At 47.7% G+C, this 17422-nt stretch overlaps 1 protein-coding gene across 1 annotated transcript in view; it reads right to left on the bottom strand.

The window, feature by feature from the left end:
- The window catches only part of DNAH1 (dynein axonemal heavy chain 1), a 1256292-nt gene that overhangs the window by 174541 nt on the left and 1064329 nt on the right, over positions 1 to 17422 (bottom strand). The window contains exon 68 of the mRNA XM_085624793.1: positions 12942 to 13100. Within this exon, the coding sequence (XP_085480919.1) occupies positions 12942 to 13100 (159 nt within the window). The remainder of the gene's footprint in view (positions 1 to 12941; positions 13101 to 17422) is intronic.

Raw genomic sequence — 17422 nt, forward strand, 5'->3', positions numbered from 1 at the left:
GAAACTGTATTGATCCATAATAATGAAATTAAGAAATTTCTTATGAGAATGTACAATGACAGAATTCGTTTTTGTTAGTCTAACAAAAAGAATGAGCCACTTATGGTGATCTCAGCTGATTTGACCAAAATAAGATCACAGGATGCAGTACAATCAACAGGAACTATTTAAAAAAATGTCCTGGAAGATCTAGATTTTGGACTTAATGACAAATGTTGTGATGCCCCAGAGTTCCGCAAATCAAGGGAGTCAACAAGAGTCTCACTCACTCAGAAGGGGGAAGCGGCAAAATTCCACTACTCCGACCTCCCCTCCCACATGACTATAACACACACGGAGGAGTAGGGAAATTGTAATCCAAGGGTGGCACGTGCTTTGTGAAAAATACTGTCCTCACTCACAAAATTGTGACATGCTTCATCATTGGGCTTGCTTCAATACACCCCTGCACAAACCAACGCCTGGGGTGGAGCAAAAGAGAGGGAAAGACAATACAAACAAAACAGTTTGCATCACCGAAAGAAAAGTGCAGTGAAGGTTAAAACTAGCTTGGAGGTGTTCCCTTTCGACAATCTTTTCTTGGGCCCACCGGCTAGGGCTAAAAACGTAAAGGATGGTGGTGATAGAAGATGAGTTCTTTCACCCCTCCTTACTGCCAAATTGTTGATATGTTTCTGCTGTCTGATACAGACCCATAGTGTTGGGTCACACCAGCATTCTTCAGGACCCTTCGGATTCCAAAATGTGTTACCCTCAGTACCTGGATTAGGTATCCTTGGAATGCGTTACTTCTAAGCATAGGGTTCCCCTATGTAACTAACACTCCGTAATATGTAGGGGAAGACACAAGAAAGGGGGGATAGAATTACTGATCAAGAGGCTTATTGGACTCATTAAGAGCATCCGTACTACAACACTCAACATCCCCTATTGTATATTCCTATCTCATAAAGCAAACACGCAGCACCAAGGTGCTCACTGTAACCAGACCAGACATTCCAAGTGGAACCATTTTCACCTAATACCATTCGCAGGAGACCGTACTTTCCTAGACCAATGTCCAATGCACACCTGTTGCGCTCTCACCCATGCAGTGCAATAAAAACAAACTCACCGAGTTTCATATTCTACAACGCTAAAACTAGCGAGGTCTTGGGAGTGACCCCCTGTTGTCAAACTCTAGGAGAGAATAAAACATAAGAATGATGGAGTTGGGGGAGGAGCCTAGCGCGCAACCAAGATGGCCGCGTAGGTGCGAGGCTCCCGAGGACCTCCGCAACCTCCTACGATTATCCTGAAATTATCCTGTCCTGGATGAGGGGACTATGTTGGTGAACCCGAGCTGAGGTGGCACCCGTTTTCCGCTTCCGAATCGGACCTCGGACACCGGAGTGAGCACCGATTGAGGTTTGCGGCCTTCCCCTCGCCAGACCCCGGATTTGCGCTGTGGGGTGATCCAGTGACAAAGTGAACAACAGCGGCAGGCAGGGCCTGGCGACTCGCGTACCCCGCACTTTCGCTTTCGCACCACCTTGTCGTTTCTGCGAGGTTGGGTCGCGGAGCCCTTGGTGTTGGTGTGGTGTGGCCTTGCTGGGAGATTCTGCCTGCCTGCCGGCTGTGATCCACCCCACTGCTCTGAGGGGGCCCCCCTGGAGCTCGTGGCCCTGCTTTCCTGCCCTACACGACGTGGCTGGTGCGACTGGGAGACTGGCGGCCATGGCCACGAAACAAGATGGAGACCGGGCAAAGACCAAATCGACCCGGCGTGGCGCCGTCCATCAGGCCAACAGTATGGACCGCTATACCCTCCAGAAGGGATCTCCCGATGGACCGCGCAAGTCCCCTGAGAGCCCTCCTGATGCCCCAGACCTGCCCGCAGATCTGACTCTGCGAGATGTCATGGGCGCCATTGCCGAGATGAAGGCCTCGGTGGGCCAGCGGTTTGATACACTGGCGCAGAAGATTGACTCGGTCCTTGTGGATGTTGGCCTGGTGAGGGCCGATCTTTCCAAAACCAACGACCGAGTAGATTCTTTGACCCACACCGCATCGGGCCTAACGACAGATGTGGCGGCCTTGCAAACAGAGGTGCGCCGGCTTAGTCAGGCGAGTGCACTGATGGATCGACGCCTGGAGGACTCCGAGAGTCGGGCACGGAGGAACAACGTCCGCATTATTGGGGTGCCCGAGGGACGCGAGGAGGCGGCGGCGGATCTCTTTGTGGAGGACCTGATTGCTACCCATCTCCAGCCACGGGGGCTGAGCAAATTCTTCGCTGTGGAACGGGCCCACAGGGTTCCCGGGGGAAGGCCGAAGGTCGGAGCCCCTCCGAGACCTCTCATCGCCCGGATTTTTAATTTTCGGGATAGAGACGCTATCCTGCAAGCCTCCAGACTGCATGGACCAGTCAAGCTCGACAATATGGAGGTTAATTTTTATCCTGATTTCACCCCAGCGGTCCAGAAGCAAAGACTGAGCTTTCTAGGCGTCAAACGCCGTCTTCGGGACCTAAACCTCAAATACGCCATGCTTTTCCCGGCCAAGCTGCGTGTGGAGGTGGATGGTCGCACTCACTTCTTTGATCGTCCTGAAGCGGCCGGGGACTGGCTGGATACTCTGCCCGGGGATCGTGATCGGGGGGGCGGGGGGGGGCGGCGGGGGGAGACGGCACGCTGGATCGGGACTGAGGATCTAATATTGGGCCTCACTCTGGACGAAAATGTTGCCACTTTTGATTCTGCGTCAGTTTTTGTAAGTTCCCCTCCTATGGAGGTTGTGTTGGGTCTATTGGGGGTTCTCCCTCCTCCTCTAGGGGGTTTAGTTAGTCTAACTATATATGGGGCGACAGGCACACTGCACGTTGGGGGGGCTGTTTGGGCTCATGCAGGGGTGCAGGGAGGGGGGAGTTCTGTTGGGGTGGGTGGGTGGGGATGGGGTGTTGTTCGTTTTTATCACAAGGCAAACGTATTTTTGTGTTAGTTCTAAAGTGCTCTCCGGGGGACGAATGATGGCTTCTGTACATGATGGGGGGTAGGGAACTAACTTTGTTGTCTTGGAATGTGAATGGACTGGGGGACAGGATCAAACGGGGTGTGGTCCTGCAGTTTTAGAAGCGCATCTCGCCCGATGTAGTCTTTCTGCAGGAGACACACCTTATTGGCAACTCCTTCTGCGCCATGAATCGGCGTGGCTATCGCCTAGTGGCTCACTCGGGCTTCACGTCCGGCTCAAGGGGTGTGGGCATCATGGTGAAGAACTCGCTCCCGTTGGAGCTTGATGAGGTGCTCCATGATGACAGGGGACGTTACACGGTCTTGGTGGGAAGATTGGAGGGCAAAGTGATTGTCTTTGTGTCAGTATACATCCCACCGGGGCTGCAGTCGACCACCTTTGCGGACCTTGGGCGCCTTCTCCTTGGCCTTCCGGGGGGGCTTTTGGTTGTGGGGGGGGATTTTAATGCGGTGGTATCTGGGACTGTGGATCGTCACCCCCCTAGGGACCTCCCCCGGGCACAGGCGTGGCTACCCGGCCTCTTGGATACATTTGGATTAGTGGACTGCTGGCGTTTAAAACACCCCACGCAGCTGCAGTACACTTTCCACTCGGGAGCCCATGGTAGTCTCTCACGACTAGACTATGTCCTTGTCCCGGCGGCTTATGTTGGGAGGGTGGGAGAGGTGCGCCATTTGCCACGGGGTATTTCGGACCACTCCCCGCTCCTACTGCACTTTGATGTCTTTCCGAGGGGTGAGGGTAGGGTGGTCCCAATCAATCCTTGGTACCTGCGCGACCCCACCATTCGCGCTGAATTGATTAAATCCCTTCAGCGATATTTTGATGAGAATGTGGGGTCTGTGCCTTCGGCTGTACCGCTATGGGAGGCCTTCAAGACAGTGCTCCGAGGGGAGGCCCTATCCCTTATTTCCCACGCCCGGAGGCGCGAGCGGGAGGAGGTGACCCGGATGGAGGCTGAAATAGCCGAGTTGGAGGGTAATTTAGAAGGTGGGGTGACGGATGCCGCATTGCATGTCCTCCAACTCAGGCAAGCGGCCTATAGGGCCCTCGTCATGGAGGCGGCCAGGGGCCTCAGTAGAGAGCAACAGGGGCGACTGTATGATGTGGGTGATAAGGCTGGTAAACTTATAGCGTGGTTGGACAAAAAAGAGAGAGCAAATCGTGTGGTCCCGCTGATTGAGAAAACGGATGGTGTGTGTGTAACTGAGCCAGAAGAAATTGTCTCCTGCTTCGCGGATTATTTCCATGGGGTGTATTCCCCGGTGTCTCCCTGCTCGGAAGAGGATTCCCGTGCCCTGCTCAGTGATATCGCGCTGCCGTCCCTTTCCGGGGAGGACAGGGTGTCGTTGGACGCCGCTCCCACCTCCGACGAGATCGCCCTCGCCATACGCTCGGTCGCTTCCGGCAAGGCCATGGGTCCGAATGGTCTCCCTATCGAGTTGTACAAGTTGCGACCGGATACGCTGGCACCCCACCTCCGGGCTATGTTCCTGGCGGCACACTCGGTGGGCTCCCTCCCGCCGGACCAGCGTCTGGCTACAATCGTGGTCATCCACAAGGAAGGGAGACCTCGGGACCGGGTTACATCCTATCGGCCCATTTCGCTACTGAATGCGGAGCCCAAGATTCTCGCCAAGGTACTGGCCAATCGGCTGGTCGGCGTGGTGGGCGATTTGGTTCATCAGGACCAATCTGGCTTTATTCCCCATCGCAACACAGCCCTTAATCTGCGGCGTTTGCACGGTGTGCTCGCACGTGCCCCGTTCATACGGGAGCCGGCCATTTTGGCGTCCTTAGACGCCACCATGGCGTTTGACACGCTTGAGTGGCCATATATCTGGGCGATGCTTGCGAAGTTTTGATTTGGCCCAGGGTTCATCAGTTGGGTCAAATTGCTGTATTCGGGCCCATTGGCGCAGGTGGTGGTGAACGGAAGAGTGTCGGCTCCGTTCGAGCTGGGCCGGGGCACACGGCAGGGCTGCCCCTTATCGCCGCTCCTCTTTGCACTTGCCTTGGAGCCCCTGGCGGAGTGGCTGCGGTGGGAGCCTTCCATCCGTGGTCTCCGCTGGACCCCTGAGTATGAAGACCGCGTATCCCTATACGCTGATGACATCCTCTTGTACCTAGCTTCCCCACGTAAATCACTCATAGTACTGGTTGATGTTTTGCATTCATTCGGTCGTAACTCCGGTCTGGTCATCAACTGGGCTAAATCGTGTGTGTATGTTCTCTCTGGGGAGGCTCCTATCCTCCCGCGGGGCTGTCCGATCCAGGTCGCCCCGCAGGGATTTAGGTACCTGGGTGTCTTCATTACTCTGGACCCGGAGGCTCGGTATGATCGGAACTTGCTTCCCCCCCTCCAGCGTCTGAAAGAGGATGTCGCGCGCTGGCGGCGTTTGCCGCTTTCGCCGCTCGGCCGGGCGGCATTGTTTAAAATGATGTCGCTGCCGCGTTTCCTATACGCGTTGCAGAACACTATGGACCTCGTCCCGGCGCGCTACTTCCGCAAAGTGGAGAGTTTGCAGCGCCGTCTGTTCTGGGACGGGAGGCCACGTATTGCCCTGGCTAAGCTGACGCTCCCATGGTATGATGGGGGGATAGCCCTCCCGGATATTAAACGGTATTATTGGGCCTCCCAGCTAGCTGCGATTAATCAGGGCCTATATGGGCCAGCCTTAAACCCGGCGTTTGAAATGGATAGGATGCTACTTCCAGGTGGTGACCATTATCGAGCGCTCTATTCTAGCGCGCCCGACGCTCGCCTAACGGGGCCCACGCGTGTCATGGTGCGAGTGTGGCACGCGGCCAATGCAGCTATGGGGTGGAAGGACCGTCTGACCCGGGCGTCACCACTATATGCGTCTGAGCGGTTGGGCTCCTTGTGGACCTCGAAGGGCTTTGAGCAGTGGGACTTAATAGGCATTAGCAAAGTGGGGGATCTCTGGACGAGGGGAGGATTTAAAACGTTTGAAATGCTGCAGACAGAATTTCAGTTGCAGGGCAGCGAATACTTTCGGTATTTGCAGGTCCGACATGCGCTGGGCTCCGTCTTTCCGGACGTTGCCTCCATCCCGGAGTGTTCCCCCCTGGAGGATAGAGTGCTGGACGGACACGTCCCTGACAGCACGATCTCACTGATCTACAAAAAACTGATCAACGACCGCTCAGACTTGTTGATTGCCCTTCGTGAGGCTTGGGTAGCCGATGGGCTGGAGCTGGACGACGAGGACTGGATCTCCGCGGTGGCCTCCCCGAAAGAGGTGGCCATACCGGCTCGCCTTCGCTTCGTCCAGCTCAAGATACTCCACAGGGTCTACATGACGGGGCCAAAGCTCCTGCGTATGGGCTACGCTGAGGACTGTTTGTGTAAGCGCGGGTGTGGTGCGCTGGGGACTTTTCTGCATATCTTGTGGGAGTGCCCGGAGGTGGCGGGGTTCTGGCGTGGTGTGCATGAGGTGCTGCGAGTGGTCACGCATGTGGCGCTGTTGCCCGAAGCGAGGAGATGCCTGTTGAATGTGTGGGAGCCTACCGATTACTCGGTGCCGCAGACGTGGTGGGCGACTCTGGGGTATATGGTTGCCAAGCGTGATATTGCCCAGCTGTGGGGATCCCAGAGGCCCCCGACTGTCTCGGCCTGGAAGGAACATATGGATTGGTGCATGTTTCGGGAAAAGGTGGTGTATGTGGCGAGAGGTAAGCCTGCGACATGGGTGAAAGTGTGGGGCCCCTGGAACGCCTACCGCGGGGGAATCTGTGCTCCACCGTTATTGCCCGATCCGTCGCTGGCCCCGTCCCCTTAGCCAACTCATCCCCCCGGTACCTGGGCATTGGGTGTACCCAGCCCTAGTTCTGATCTCTCCCCCCTCGTGAGATTCCTATGGATGGCTAGGATCCCCCCTCCAGGGGAGCACGTGCTGCTATTTCCAATTGAGGATTGCCTTGTGGGTTTGTTTGTAGTTGTTGTTCTTTAAGTTTAAAATGGAACCGTATAGTGGGGTAAGGACAGTGTGGCTCGCAACGATGTTACCTCCTGTGCATGCTCGGCCGCAGCACCATGTGTTTTATAAATGTATATCGTATGCTCCTTTCACTGCTAGCGGCCGGCCAGAAGGTTGTAGGCCCATATTTGTATATTTTTGAGTCTTGTAATAAACGGTTTCAAAAAAAAAAAAAAAAAAAAAAAAAGAATGATGGAGTTAAACAATAGTATGATATTTCGTTTTGAGAGGCAGGGATTTGTAATTTATCTTGTCTGTATCATGATATATATAAAATCCTTTCGGTTGTCAAAGCCGCCAAATAATTCCCGGATTTTGCTGAGACCATGATATGTGTAACACTGTTAAATCCACAAGTAAAAGCCCAGCTGTTTTTTGGTAAGAGAAACACTGTGAAACACCTGGTAGCTATAAATAAATGTCCCTTCTTTTCAACACCCTAACAGGGTTACTTGAACCAGGGATATGGATGGCCAGGAATGGTATACCCGCAATAACAGGGTTTTCAGAACCCCCACTTCCCACAGCCACAACCCCCTTTTTTAGGCAGAGGAAAGGGCAGAGGGAAACAAAGAGGACAACAGAGAGTCTCATGGGAGGACCTGGACCAACTCATACCCAGGAGCATGGCACAGAACCTGACACCAGGCACGAGCAGGGAGGTTTATTAGTAGTAAACCTATCAGAAACCCCCTTGGCCCCCTCACAGGAAAAACTCTTGAACAGAGGGCTTGGTTTCATCCTTACCAATATATTAAATCATTTTCAAATTCGGCAGGAATTGGCTGCTTTCTTCAGGAACATTTGACTGAGGATCTTCTTTGCTTTGAAGGCAAGGCGTATAGGGAGGCACAATCTGGTGACACATTGTTACGCCTCAAGTCATCCTTCACTCCCCCTATGGGATCACTACCACTTGAAGTGGCTACTTTCGAACAGGCGGGGATCCATGATTTTGAAGCCCTTAAGAAGCCAGAGGATTGACCCTTTATTAACCTAAATAACGTTGAAAAGGAAGCATTGAGATAACTAAAAGACAACCATTCCCTTATAATCAAACCAGCGGACAAAGGGGGTGCCATTGTCATCCTTGACAAGAAGACTTACACTGAGGAGTGTCTACATCTCTTATCTGACAGAAAAAAACTATCAGATCTTGAGGAGGGATCCCACCATGGAAATCGCAAAGGAAATCTCATCCCCAGTGGAAGAGGGTTTAGCTCACGACTGGATATCAAAACAGGAAGCCGACTACCTGAACAAGGACCAACCGGTCATACCATACTTCTAAATACTCCCCAAAATACATAAGCCTACACGACCACCCCCAGGTAGGCCGATTGTATTAGGGATCAGGTCTATTATCCCTTGTCACAGTTTTGTGACTTCTATCTAAAACCTCGTGTGCAGAAGATGAGAGCCTATCTGAAGGATACATGAGATATTTTGAACCTGATAAAGGAGTTAGAATTCGACCTCCACAATGAATTCTTGCTGGGCCTTGACATCGAGGCCCTATACATGAACATCCCTAAGAGAGAAAAATTTAGTGTGTTGGAAGACATTTTATTTGGAGAAGAATGGATATACCAAACGAAAAGGGCCTTCATCCTAAACTTGTGTGTGGAGTATAAAGGGGGTAGCCCATAAATACTACCTGACCTGGGTCAATGAGTACAGTATATAACATAAGGTCGTGGCAGCATACTTTTTTTAAGTAAAGAGAATAAATAGCAAAACACAAAACATTAATTTATCTGGTATAAATCCAAATTCTTTAATTTAGAAAAAAGGGAAGGAATCCCTATTGTAATTGTATTGAAAGCATTAACATTCAAAGACAATGCTGTTGTTCAATATAATTTGAATACAGTATGCTGTAGTGCTCTCAGTGTGGAAGAGGAAAAATGAGAGAGGTAGGGGTTCAGTGGTAACGTGAGGGTAAGGGACAGGGAAAAGGTATTAGTGACATAAGTGCATCAACATTTCCTGGTGTAATTCTTTTCCAGCCTCAGTGAGGTCAAATGTTCCGGAAGATACACATAACTCAAATAGACAATAGATTATTCTTAAATAATGTCGCTGGACTTTGTGTGGTATGTGTTGTCGACGTTTCGACCCCTATAGGCAGGACTGGTTGTTGTCCTTGCAGTGGGGTCTTCTTCAGGGCTGGGAGGGGCACCTGAGGAATAATTGGAGAATATCGATGTGAGGACAAATAGTCTGGAGTGGTGTTTGCTACTTGATGGATATGGTTGGAGAATACCTATTATGTTTGAAAAGACGGGAAACCTCCGCCGTGTGTATTGGGAATGTGGGCTTGATGAAGCTCCTACGAGAAAAGGGGGAGAGGGAAAAGGGGTCACATGTATGCTGGTCAGCAAATACCAGCAACAAGAGCGTTAATGTCAAAGGTGAGCATGAGATCACTTACTCATGTCCTAGGTATGCAGCATGAATGGCTTACAGACGTGGGAACAAATCGCATGAATTCTAGAATGGTAAAAGAGAACGGGAGGTTCTCATTAGTCATAGTCGGGAAAGGAAACTGAGGAAATACAACATACAGACAAATCAAGTGGACTTGGAGCAGCAATGTCAAACGTGGTGAGTGGCGCCAATGTGGGTACGGGCAAAGAATGTATAAAAACAGTGTGTTGAAAGGTATATTTAAAATAATAGGGGGCCAGTAAGGCTCGGAGGACCTGGGGTTTGCAATGTACACATGGAGACGCCTATGAGATGGGGAAAGGCTGACAATGCTAAGGCGGGCGGCTCGGTGAGAGAGGGAAAGCCAAGCCATGAATGCGGGGTGCGCGGTCGAGCACTGAATGAGAAGGATTGCTGAGATCGGGATAGAACTGAACTAACGAAAGGGCGCTCCAAAGTGAATTCCGCAAACTAAGCGGGGGATGGCAGCCAGAAGTCGTGAGGGCTGCGCGTGCGATCAAGCACCGAAAGGTGAGAAGGATTGTTTGAATCCAGGGTAGAACTGGGCATACATCTGTGCGCTCGAGTGTGAGGGCATAAAGGATTCTGAACGATGCGGACTGGGGGCGAGATGAAGAGATCAGTTGAAAAACAGACGGGGGTTCCGTCCGTAAACTTGGCAGAAATCGCCCTCACAAAAAACATTTTGAATTTGATGGCACCCTATATCAACAGACCAACGGCGCATCAATGGGGAGTACCTTCACCCCCAGCCTGGCAGGCTTGTACGTAGGAGCATTCGAGAATGAACACATCTACAACAAAGGAAACACATGCTCACAGAATATCAGACTGTGGCGTAGATTCATTGATGATGTCCTGGTGATATGGAGGGGAGACGAGCTGTCTGTACAGAAATTCCTGGAGTGGTTGAATGGTCGCAACCCTTTGCTACATTTCACAACTACTGTGACAAACACAGAACTACCATTCCTGGATTTGGTGAACGAACCAAAAGACGGGAGGCTCTCTACCAGCGTGTACCACAAACCCACAGACAAAAAGTCCCTACTCTCCTTTGAGAGTTTCCATCCAAAATCTCTAAGGGAGAATCAACCAGTGGGGCAATTTTTTCGCCTCCGGCGGAACTGCACGAATAGGACGACTTTCAACGACGAGGAAGCAGAGCTCCTGACTAAAAAACTCCACAGAAGAGGATACCCTGAAAGAGTGGTCAAGAAAGCCAGAAAGAGAGCAATAAACACCAACAGAGATAATCTATTGGAAAAGGTGGAAAAAAACAACTGTGTCAAAAACAGTCTGCCATACCGCTTTCAATACAGCCACACACCATAAAAAATGATTAATACTGAGTAATTGGCGCATATTCCAATGGGCTGAACCTGGAAAAACTTTTGTTCTCCTTTAAGAGAAGCGCCAACCTGAAGGACCTACTGTTCCACATACGACCCAAGGTCCCAAAACCCATTGGTACACAAGGTCAAAGGGTGCTGCCTCCAATCACTGGACACACTAGATGTGGTTCATGCGTTGTTTGCCACCTGACAAAGGATTCGAAGAGTGTAGATGTGGGCCTACCTCACCAATGGGAACAGAGAACACACACAAACTCAGAAAATGTAATCTATCTTATCACATGCCCATGTCGGAAACAATACGTAGGCATGACCACGAGATAGCTTAAAATACGTATTATAGAGCATAGGAGTACCATCAGAAGCCAAAAGTCAAACAAAAGACTCACGACACACTACCTGGAAGAGCATTGGACTTCCGTATAGGAAAGTACGGGCTCCTGCGAATGGTATAAGGTGACAATGGTTCCAATTTTGCGTCCTAGGGCTAGTTGGAATATTATTTGGTAAAATGCCCTTCGTAGCTTGTTATTTCATTTCTTATTCCACAGTATGGGGCAACTTTGTTCACTGTTACATGTGGAGTGTACATGCCTAGAGCTTCTTAAAATGCTTGTCGGTTACATGATGTACCTAGCATGATTATTGTCTTTTTCAATGATAGGGGTCAACGGTATTACCGTGCGTTGTCAGAGTAGATTCGATGTCGACAAGGAATTCGATGCTCGCAGCAATAAAAATAGGGGTTATTCATGGGCAGCAGGCGTAAGGTCGGTGTCGCCCGGTAATTATCATTACCATGAGCCTTTGTGAAGAGATGCACTGTGTTACTAATCAATATATTCCTTAGTTTTGTTTTTAGCCTGGCGTAGGGAAAACTAGGGCATAAGGGAGATCAGGGCGGTAGGGAGATGCAGAATAACTTGGGTATCCCTGAACCCTATCTGTTAAAGGTGTTCCATGGGATGTCATCATTTAGTCCCACCGCATGACTCTTGAGTCAATACATCCACTTCTGTTCCCTCATAAAAAATAGTCTCTTTCTATCTCCCATGTTTAGATGTAGTCTGGGTTTGTCCAGCACCGTCCACGCTAGGTCATTTATTGTGTGGTGCTCTTCCAGGTAGTGTGTCTTGAGTCTTGTGTTTGACGTTTGGCATCTGATAGTACTCATATGCTCCATAATACATATTTTAACCTTTCTCTGGGTCATGCCTACGTATTGTTTCCGACATGGGCATGTGATAAGATAGATGACATTTTCTGAGTTACAGTTCGTGTGTGTTCTCTGTTCCCATGGGTGGGGATTGTGCTAAGCTGAGGTAGAATGAAAATAGGTTGTTAGTTTGCTGCAACTGGGTCCTCAGCAGGTCAATGGGCTTGAAAGGGGATTTGGTCTCCAACAAGAGAACATTCTGTCAAATGATTTTGAGACTGGATTTCAAGCATTTAGATGTTCATCCCAGAACCTAGGGGTTGCAGTTGTGACATTGTCAAAGGCCTTGATATCTGTAATTTCTCCACCGATAATGAATATTTCTCTTTATTTGTTGGATGTGTTCATGATATAGGGAAAGTAATAGGCTTTTTTGGCTGTCTATACTGCTTTGTGATAAACAAGCATATGGATTTTGCTGGCTATTTTGTGTTTTTAACCATAAGATCTTCTACAGCTTCTTTCTAGTTTATTGCCCTGTCTTTTGAGCTGTGCCAAGTCGACAATTTACCATTTGTTATTTTCCGTATGTGATTGTATTTTTTTTATTGATCTGGAGCAATCACATAGAAGCAATATTATGTTTGATGATTTTTAATAGAGTCTTCGGATCATTGTCAGTAGGTCGAAGGTTCTGCAGTTTAATATAGGATTTGTAGAATGTGGGAAGCCAGGTGGACTTATTTATGCTTTTATCCAGAAAGCAGAACAGGCAGACAAGGAGAGAGAAAGAATCACTAGACCAGGATCACAATCTTATCACATTTGAAATGATCCAACTGTTACCAAAGACTAGATCCATGATATGACCCGAAAATCGAGAAAACCATGGATTTAAATAAACCCTTTAACCAAAGGTCTGTGGATCAATAAATGCTTATGCATTTATAATGCAGGGGCACTTACCTGTCCTTGTCCTAAAGAAATGGCTGTTAACTTCTTTGAAAAATGCATCTCGTCAGCAAACTTGTAGAGGTCGACAGCCGGGTCAGTGCCAGGAGAAAGCACAAAAATCAAGGGGATAACAGGCGTAGAATCTTTGTATACTTCAGACAGATCAGAGGTCTATAGGAATAAACAATAAGATTGCATCAGGCCAAGACCTCTGTGAAACTCTTTTATCCATATTAAGTCCCCTCCACACTATAATTCTTTACACTTATTGTGCGTCACAATCTCTTTCACTTATCACTCCCTTTTCCACTCTTCCTAGAACATTCCACTGTCATCATTTCTGTCTCCATCTCACAAACGACAACTCTTTTTTTATTTGTGACATCCCTATATCTCTCTCTCTCTCTCTCTCCAATGTACCTTCCTGAGCTTTGCTTTTACAAACCACTGCAATATGGTAGGTTACTTAACAGTTTGTTCGAATTCACCAAGAATACGAGTTCCATAATACACTTAGTTATTAAATGTACTTTATTATTTATTTGAATTATGATACATAGACTACAAAGTTTCAATGAAAGATCTTTACAAAATTAAGAAATTGTAATAACCAGGTTAAACAGTTTAAGAACATGACACCCATAGATCAGGACACTCTTTGCTCTTCTGACTACTGACCAAAGATCGGGATTCCCCATTTCCGTAAGGTGCACAGGATCACCCTTCTCCCAGTATATGCTCCATTACTTATCTAGATGCAGTTGCTATATATACATTTTATGCTATGTACAGCACATCTTTGTTCCCAGGCCAGGCACACACTATATAGAAATTCCAACATATTTGTGCCTAATATGGGCTAAGAACGTGATAGAAAACAGACGATGAAAACTCCTTTAGGATTCCAAAAGCCTAAAAAAATAAAACTGAATCATTATGAGAGCTAATCAATTTCAAACTTAATTTACTCCACTTTCAGAAAATTGGGGCAAATTACACAAGTGTTTTGGAAATGGAGGTTGAGGGTTTTGGTGTATAGGAAGTAATGGCGCACAGCAAATTTACGTTAGTGTGTGTGGGTCGCAATGGTGCGTATGGTGCTATCTAGGAAGGGGAGACCCTTATAACCCCTTAATATGTGCAGGGAAAACCTACCACAAACAAGTGTAGCTAAATCCTGTGCACATATACATAATTTCAACAAGACATACAAATATCGTTTGAAGCAATTTGTTCAGGATTCTTGGGTGATGACGTAATTTCTTTATTCTGATGGAAAACGCAACCAGCCGACACGTGTTTCATCAGGGAAAAGTAACCCTATGACTCTTCAGGGCTTAGGGAAGTTGTCCAACGCTGTAATGTCCCTATACCGGTGCTAATTCCAACCCAGTAGGGCACAAGTTAAAATACACAGTTGAATCCAAGGTGATAAGAAGTAAGGCGTCTGGGAAATGGAGCAGCAGTGTTGCGTGATCGGAATGCCGGTGATAATTCCAACTCGGCAGCCCTCAATCCGGGTCAAAGTGCGCAAGTCAAATGTCCTGTGAATATCTGTAATGAGTTAGAAAATGGCTGAAAGCCGCCAGTAGAGTATACGTGCAAATCAAAAGTCTATATGGTCTACGTGCAAGGTGATTTCACCTATTCGTCGCATACGAGATGGAGACTCCTCGAGGAACCAGCCCCAACAGGACGTTCGCATTGCTCTGTATCCAAACGGATACGGTGAACATGCACACGTGTTCTTCCTTGATTGTACTCGTACGCGATGAATAGGTGAAATCACCTTGCATGTAGACCATATAGACTTTTGATTTGCATGTGTATTCTACTGGCGGTTTTCAGCCGTTTTCTAACTCATTACAGATATTCACAGGACATTTGACTTGTGCACTTTGACCCGGATTGAGGGCTGCCGGGTTGGAATTATCACCGGCATTCCGATCACGCAACACTGCTGCTCCATTTCCTAGACGCCTTACTTCTTATCACCTTGGATTCAACTGTATATTTTAACTTGTGCCCTACCGGGTTGGAATTAGCACCGGTATAGGGACATTACAGCGTTGGACAACTTCCCTTAGCCCTGAAGAGTCGTGGGGTTACTTTTCCCCGACAAAACACGTGTAGGCTGGTTGCGTTTTCCATCAGAATAAAGAAATTACGACATCACCCAAGAATCCTGTACAAATTGCTCCAAACGATATTTGCATGTCTTGTTGAAATTATGTATGTGTGCACGGGATTTAGCTACACAAGTTACACAAGTGCCCCTGAAGAACAGCTGGTCTTTGTTTTTGATAATTTGTGCTCATAAATCAGCTCCATATTGTAAAAAGTGTGACAGATTTTGTGTGGTCCCCTCTGTTATGCATAGTGCTCCGACACACTCATGTCAGAGCAATGGTACAAGAGTCTTCTTCAGCAGTGAATCTTTAATTTATCCACATTCTTGAACCCATCATCGTCACCAGGCTGGTAACCCTGGTTTACCAATGCTCTCTAGCAGTGTGCCAGTACACCGTAAAACATCGAAAAAGCCATTGAAAACATACAACATATTAACCTCGTTCTATGACTCGAAGTCTTGGCAATCAGAGAGGCTGGCACTCATCTCTGCTCCTCCAAGAGGCCCCAGCTGCCAGTTTTTAGACCACAACAGTGTGCTGGGAACTCTCAGGAGCTCTGCTTCATACACCTCTTCTCTCTACCTTTTCCCTTGAGGGAATTTCTTTAGTCACCCCTCCATGGCTGATAAATTGCCTAAAAATTATCTTTTTAAAAATAGCAAGAAATGTGGTGAAAGGAAGGCCATCAGGATGACACACATGTTCTCTGTATTACCCGTTTGCACTTGCACCATGCATTGTGGAATTGGCCTCCATATGCCAAAAAAGACTCTCAGAGACAGACATTCGGCGGTAGCACTGATTGAGGAAAAAGGCAGGTCTTTGCTAGCCAGGTCGGCACAATCAAAGAGAAAAGAAATTTTGGACTTTCAGGCTTACTCAGGGAAGACAATTATCGGAAAGCTTGCACATTCTAACCCTACCGTGAAGTTTCAGATTTCTGGTCGCCCGCATAAGAAAGGTTAAAGGCAAAAGAAAAAAGAAAGGCATAACAAAGTAAAAAGGAAGCCTCGTTCCTCTCAGAAAATTTATCAATGGAACACCACTCTTTGTAAATATGCCAGAAAGCTAAGTATTCTGCTTCAAAATCCAAAATCCCATCGAAGAAGGCCAAAATACAGCTGTCCCCAAAAATGATGATGAAAAGCAGATCAAAACAGAGAGTGGCATCACTGGCATCTCTGTCTACAGTCAGTGCCAAAGTCTATGACTGAAGGCTCAAGTGAAACGAAGCCACTTAGTCACCAGACACCTGCCTCATCCACTTCAGGTATACAAGGTAGCGGCTTATCATGGATTGATGTGCCGTTTATGGAAGCCGGATCAAAAACGCAGTCTCCTCCACTGATTTCTGGGGTGAATTTTCAAATCTCAGCATGATTGTTGACAATACCTTCGACTCATTTGTTAACGAGTAGTCCAGTCTCATTGAAAAATGTTTCAATCCTTAGCGTCGTTTACTGACTCGGAGACTATGTACTTTGTCCTTTGTGTCTGCATTGGTGACAACTTAATTGTTCACTGCCACTGTACCTTTAGGTTGCACTCCACCCCCAATTTTTCCCTGGTTCCTCCACAGTCACTAGTGGTATTTCCTGAGTCCTCTCATCCTGCAGATAGGATTATGCTGTACTACTCTTTGGGATGGAAGATGAAATTTAAGGTATTCCCAAAAGGATTTGCATCATTCGGACTAAGGGGGTTTCTTTCCAGTTGGTGCCTATTTTCTACCACCAATTCAAGGGGACTAGAACAGCACTAACTCCAAGACACCTAAAAATTAACCATATTACACTGAATTCAGATGAAGAAGAGAAAGCTGAAGGCAGCCGCAGCCATCGTCGACAGCAAGAAGAACCTCCATTGTTGTCTCATAACCAAAATCATAGGCACTTTGAAATCTGTCAATGGTGGCTGTGCCTTTAGCTGACTTCTATACAAAGCATGATATATCATATATTTAATTTAATATATTTAATAATATACACAACAGGTCACAGTTAATTTCAGAGAACTCCAGCTGAGGAGATTACTCTTTTGTTAGCTGTACCTTAACTCTCTAACTCCAATGCATTCCATGCACCCAATTCAGTATATCTTATGGATAGGAGGACAAGTGGCTTTATGCTAGCACTTTGAGGAAGTAGAATCACAAGACTCTGAAACACAACTAATACAGTACTAAGTATTTATTTCATAACCAAAAAGCCTGTGGCACTGAAAGGTATTCATAAGCTGCGCTTGTATCTAATCTTGCACATATAGGCAGGGCCTGCAAGTATTTATTGGAATATGGAATTATAAAGCTTATTCACAGAGAACGGCCCTCATTGTGTGTAACCCAAGGTAACCTTCATTAGC

This window comes from Triturus cristatus, chromosome 9, assembly GCF_964204655.1.
Source record: "Triturus cristatus chromosome 9, aTriCri1.1, whole genome shotgun sequence".
Classification (NCBI taxonomy): Eukaryota; Metazoa; Chordata; class Amphibia; order Caudata; family Salamandridae; genus Triturus; species Triturus cristatus.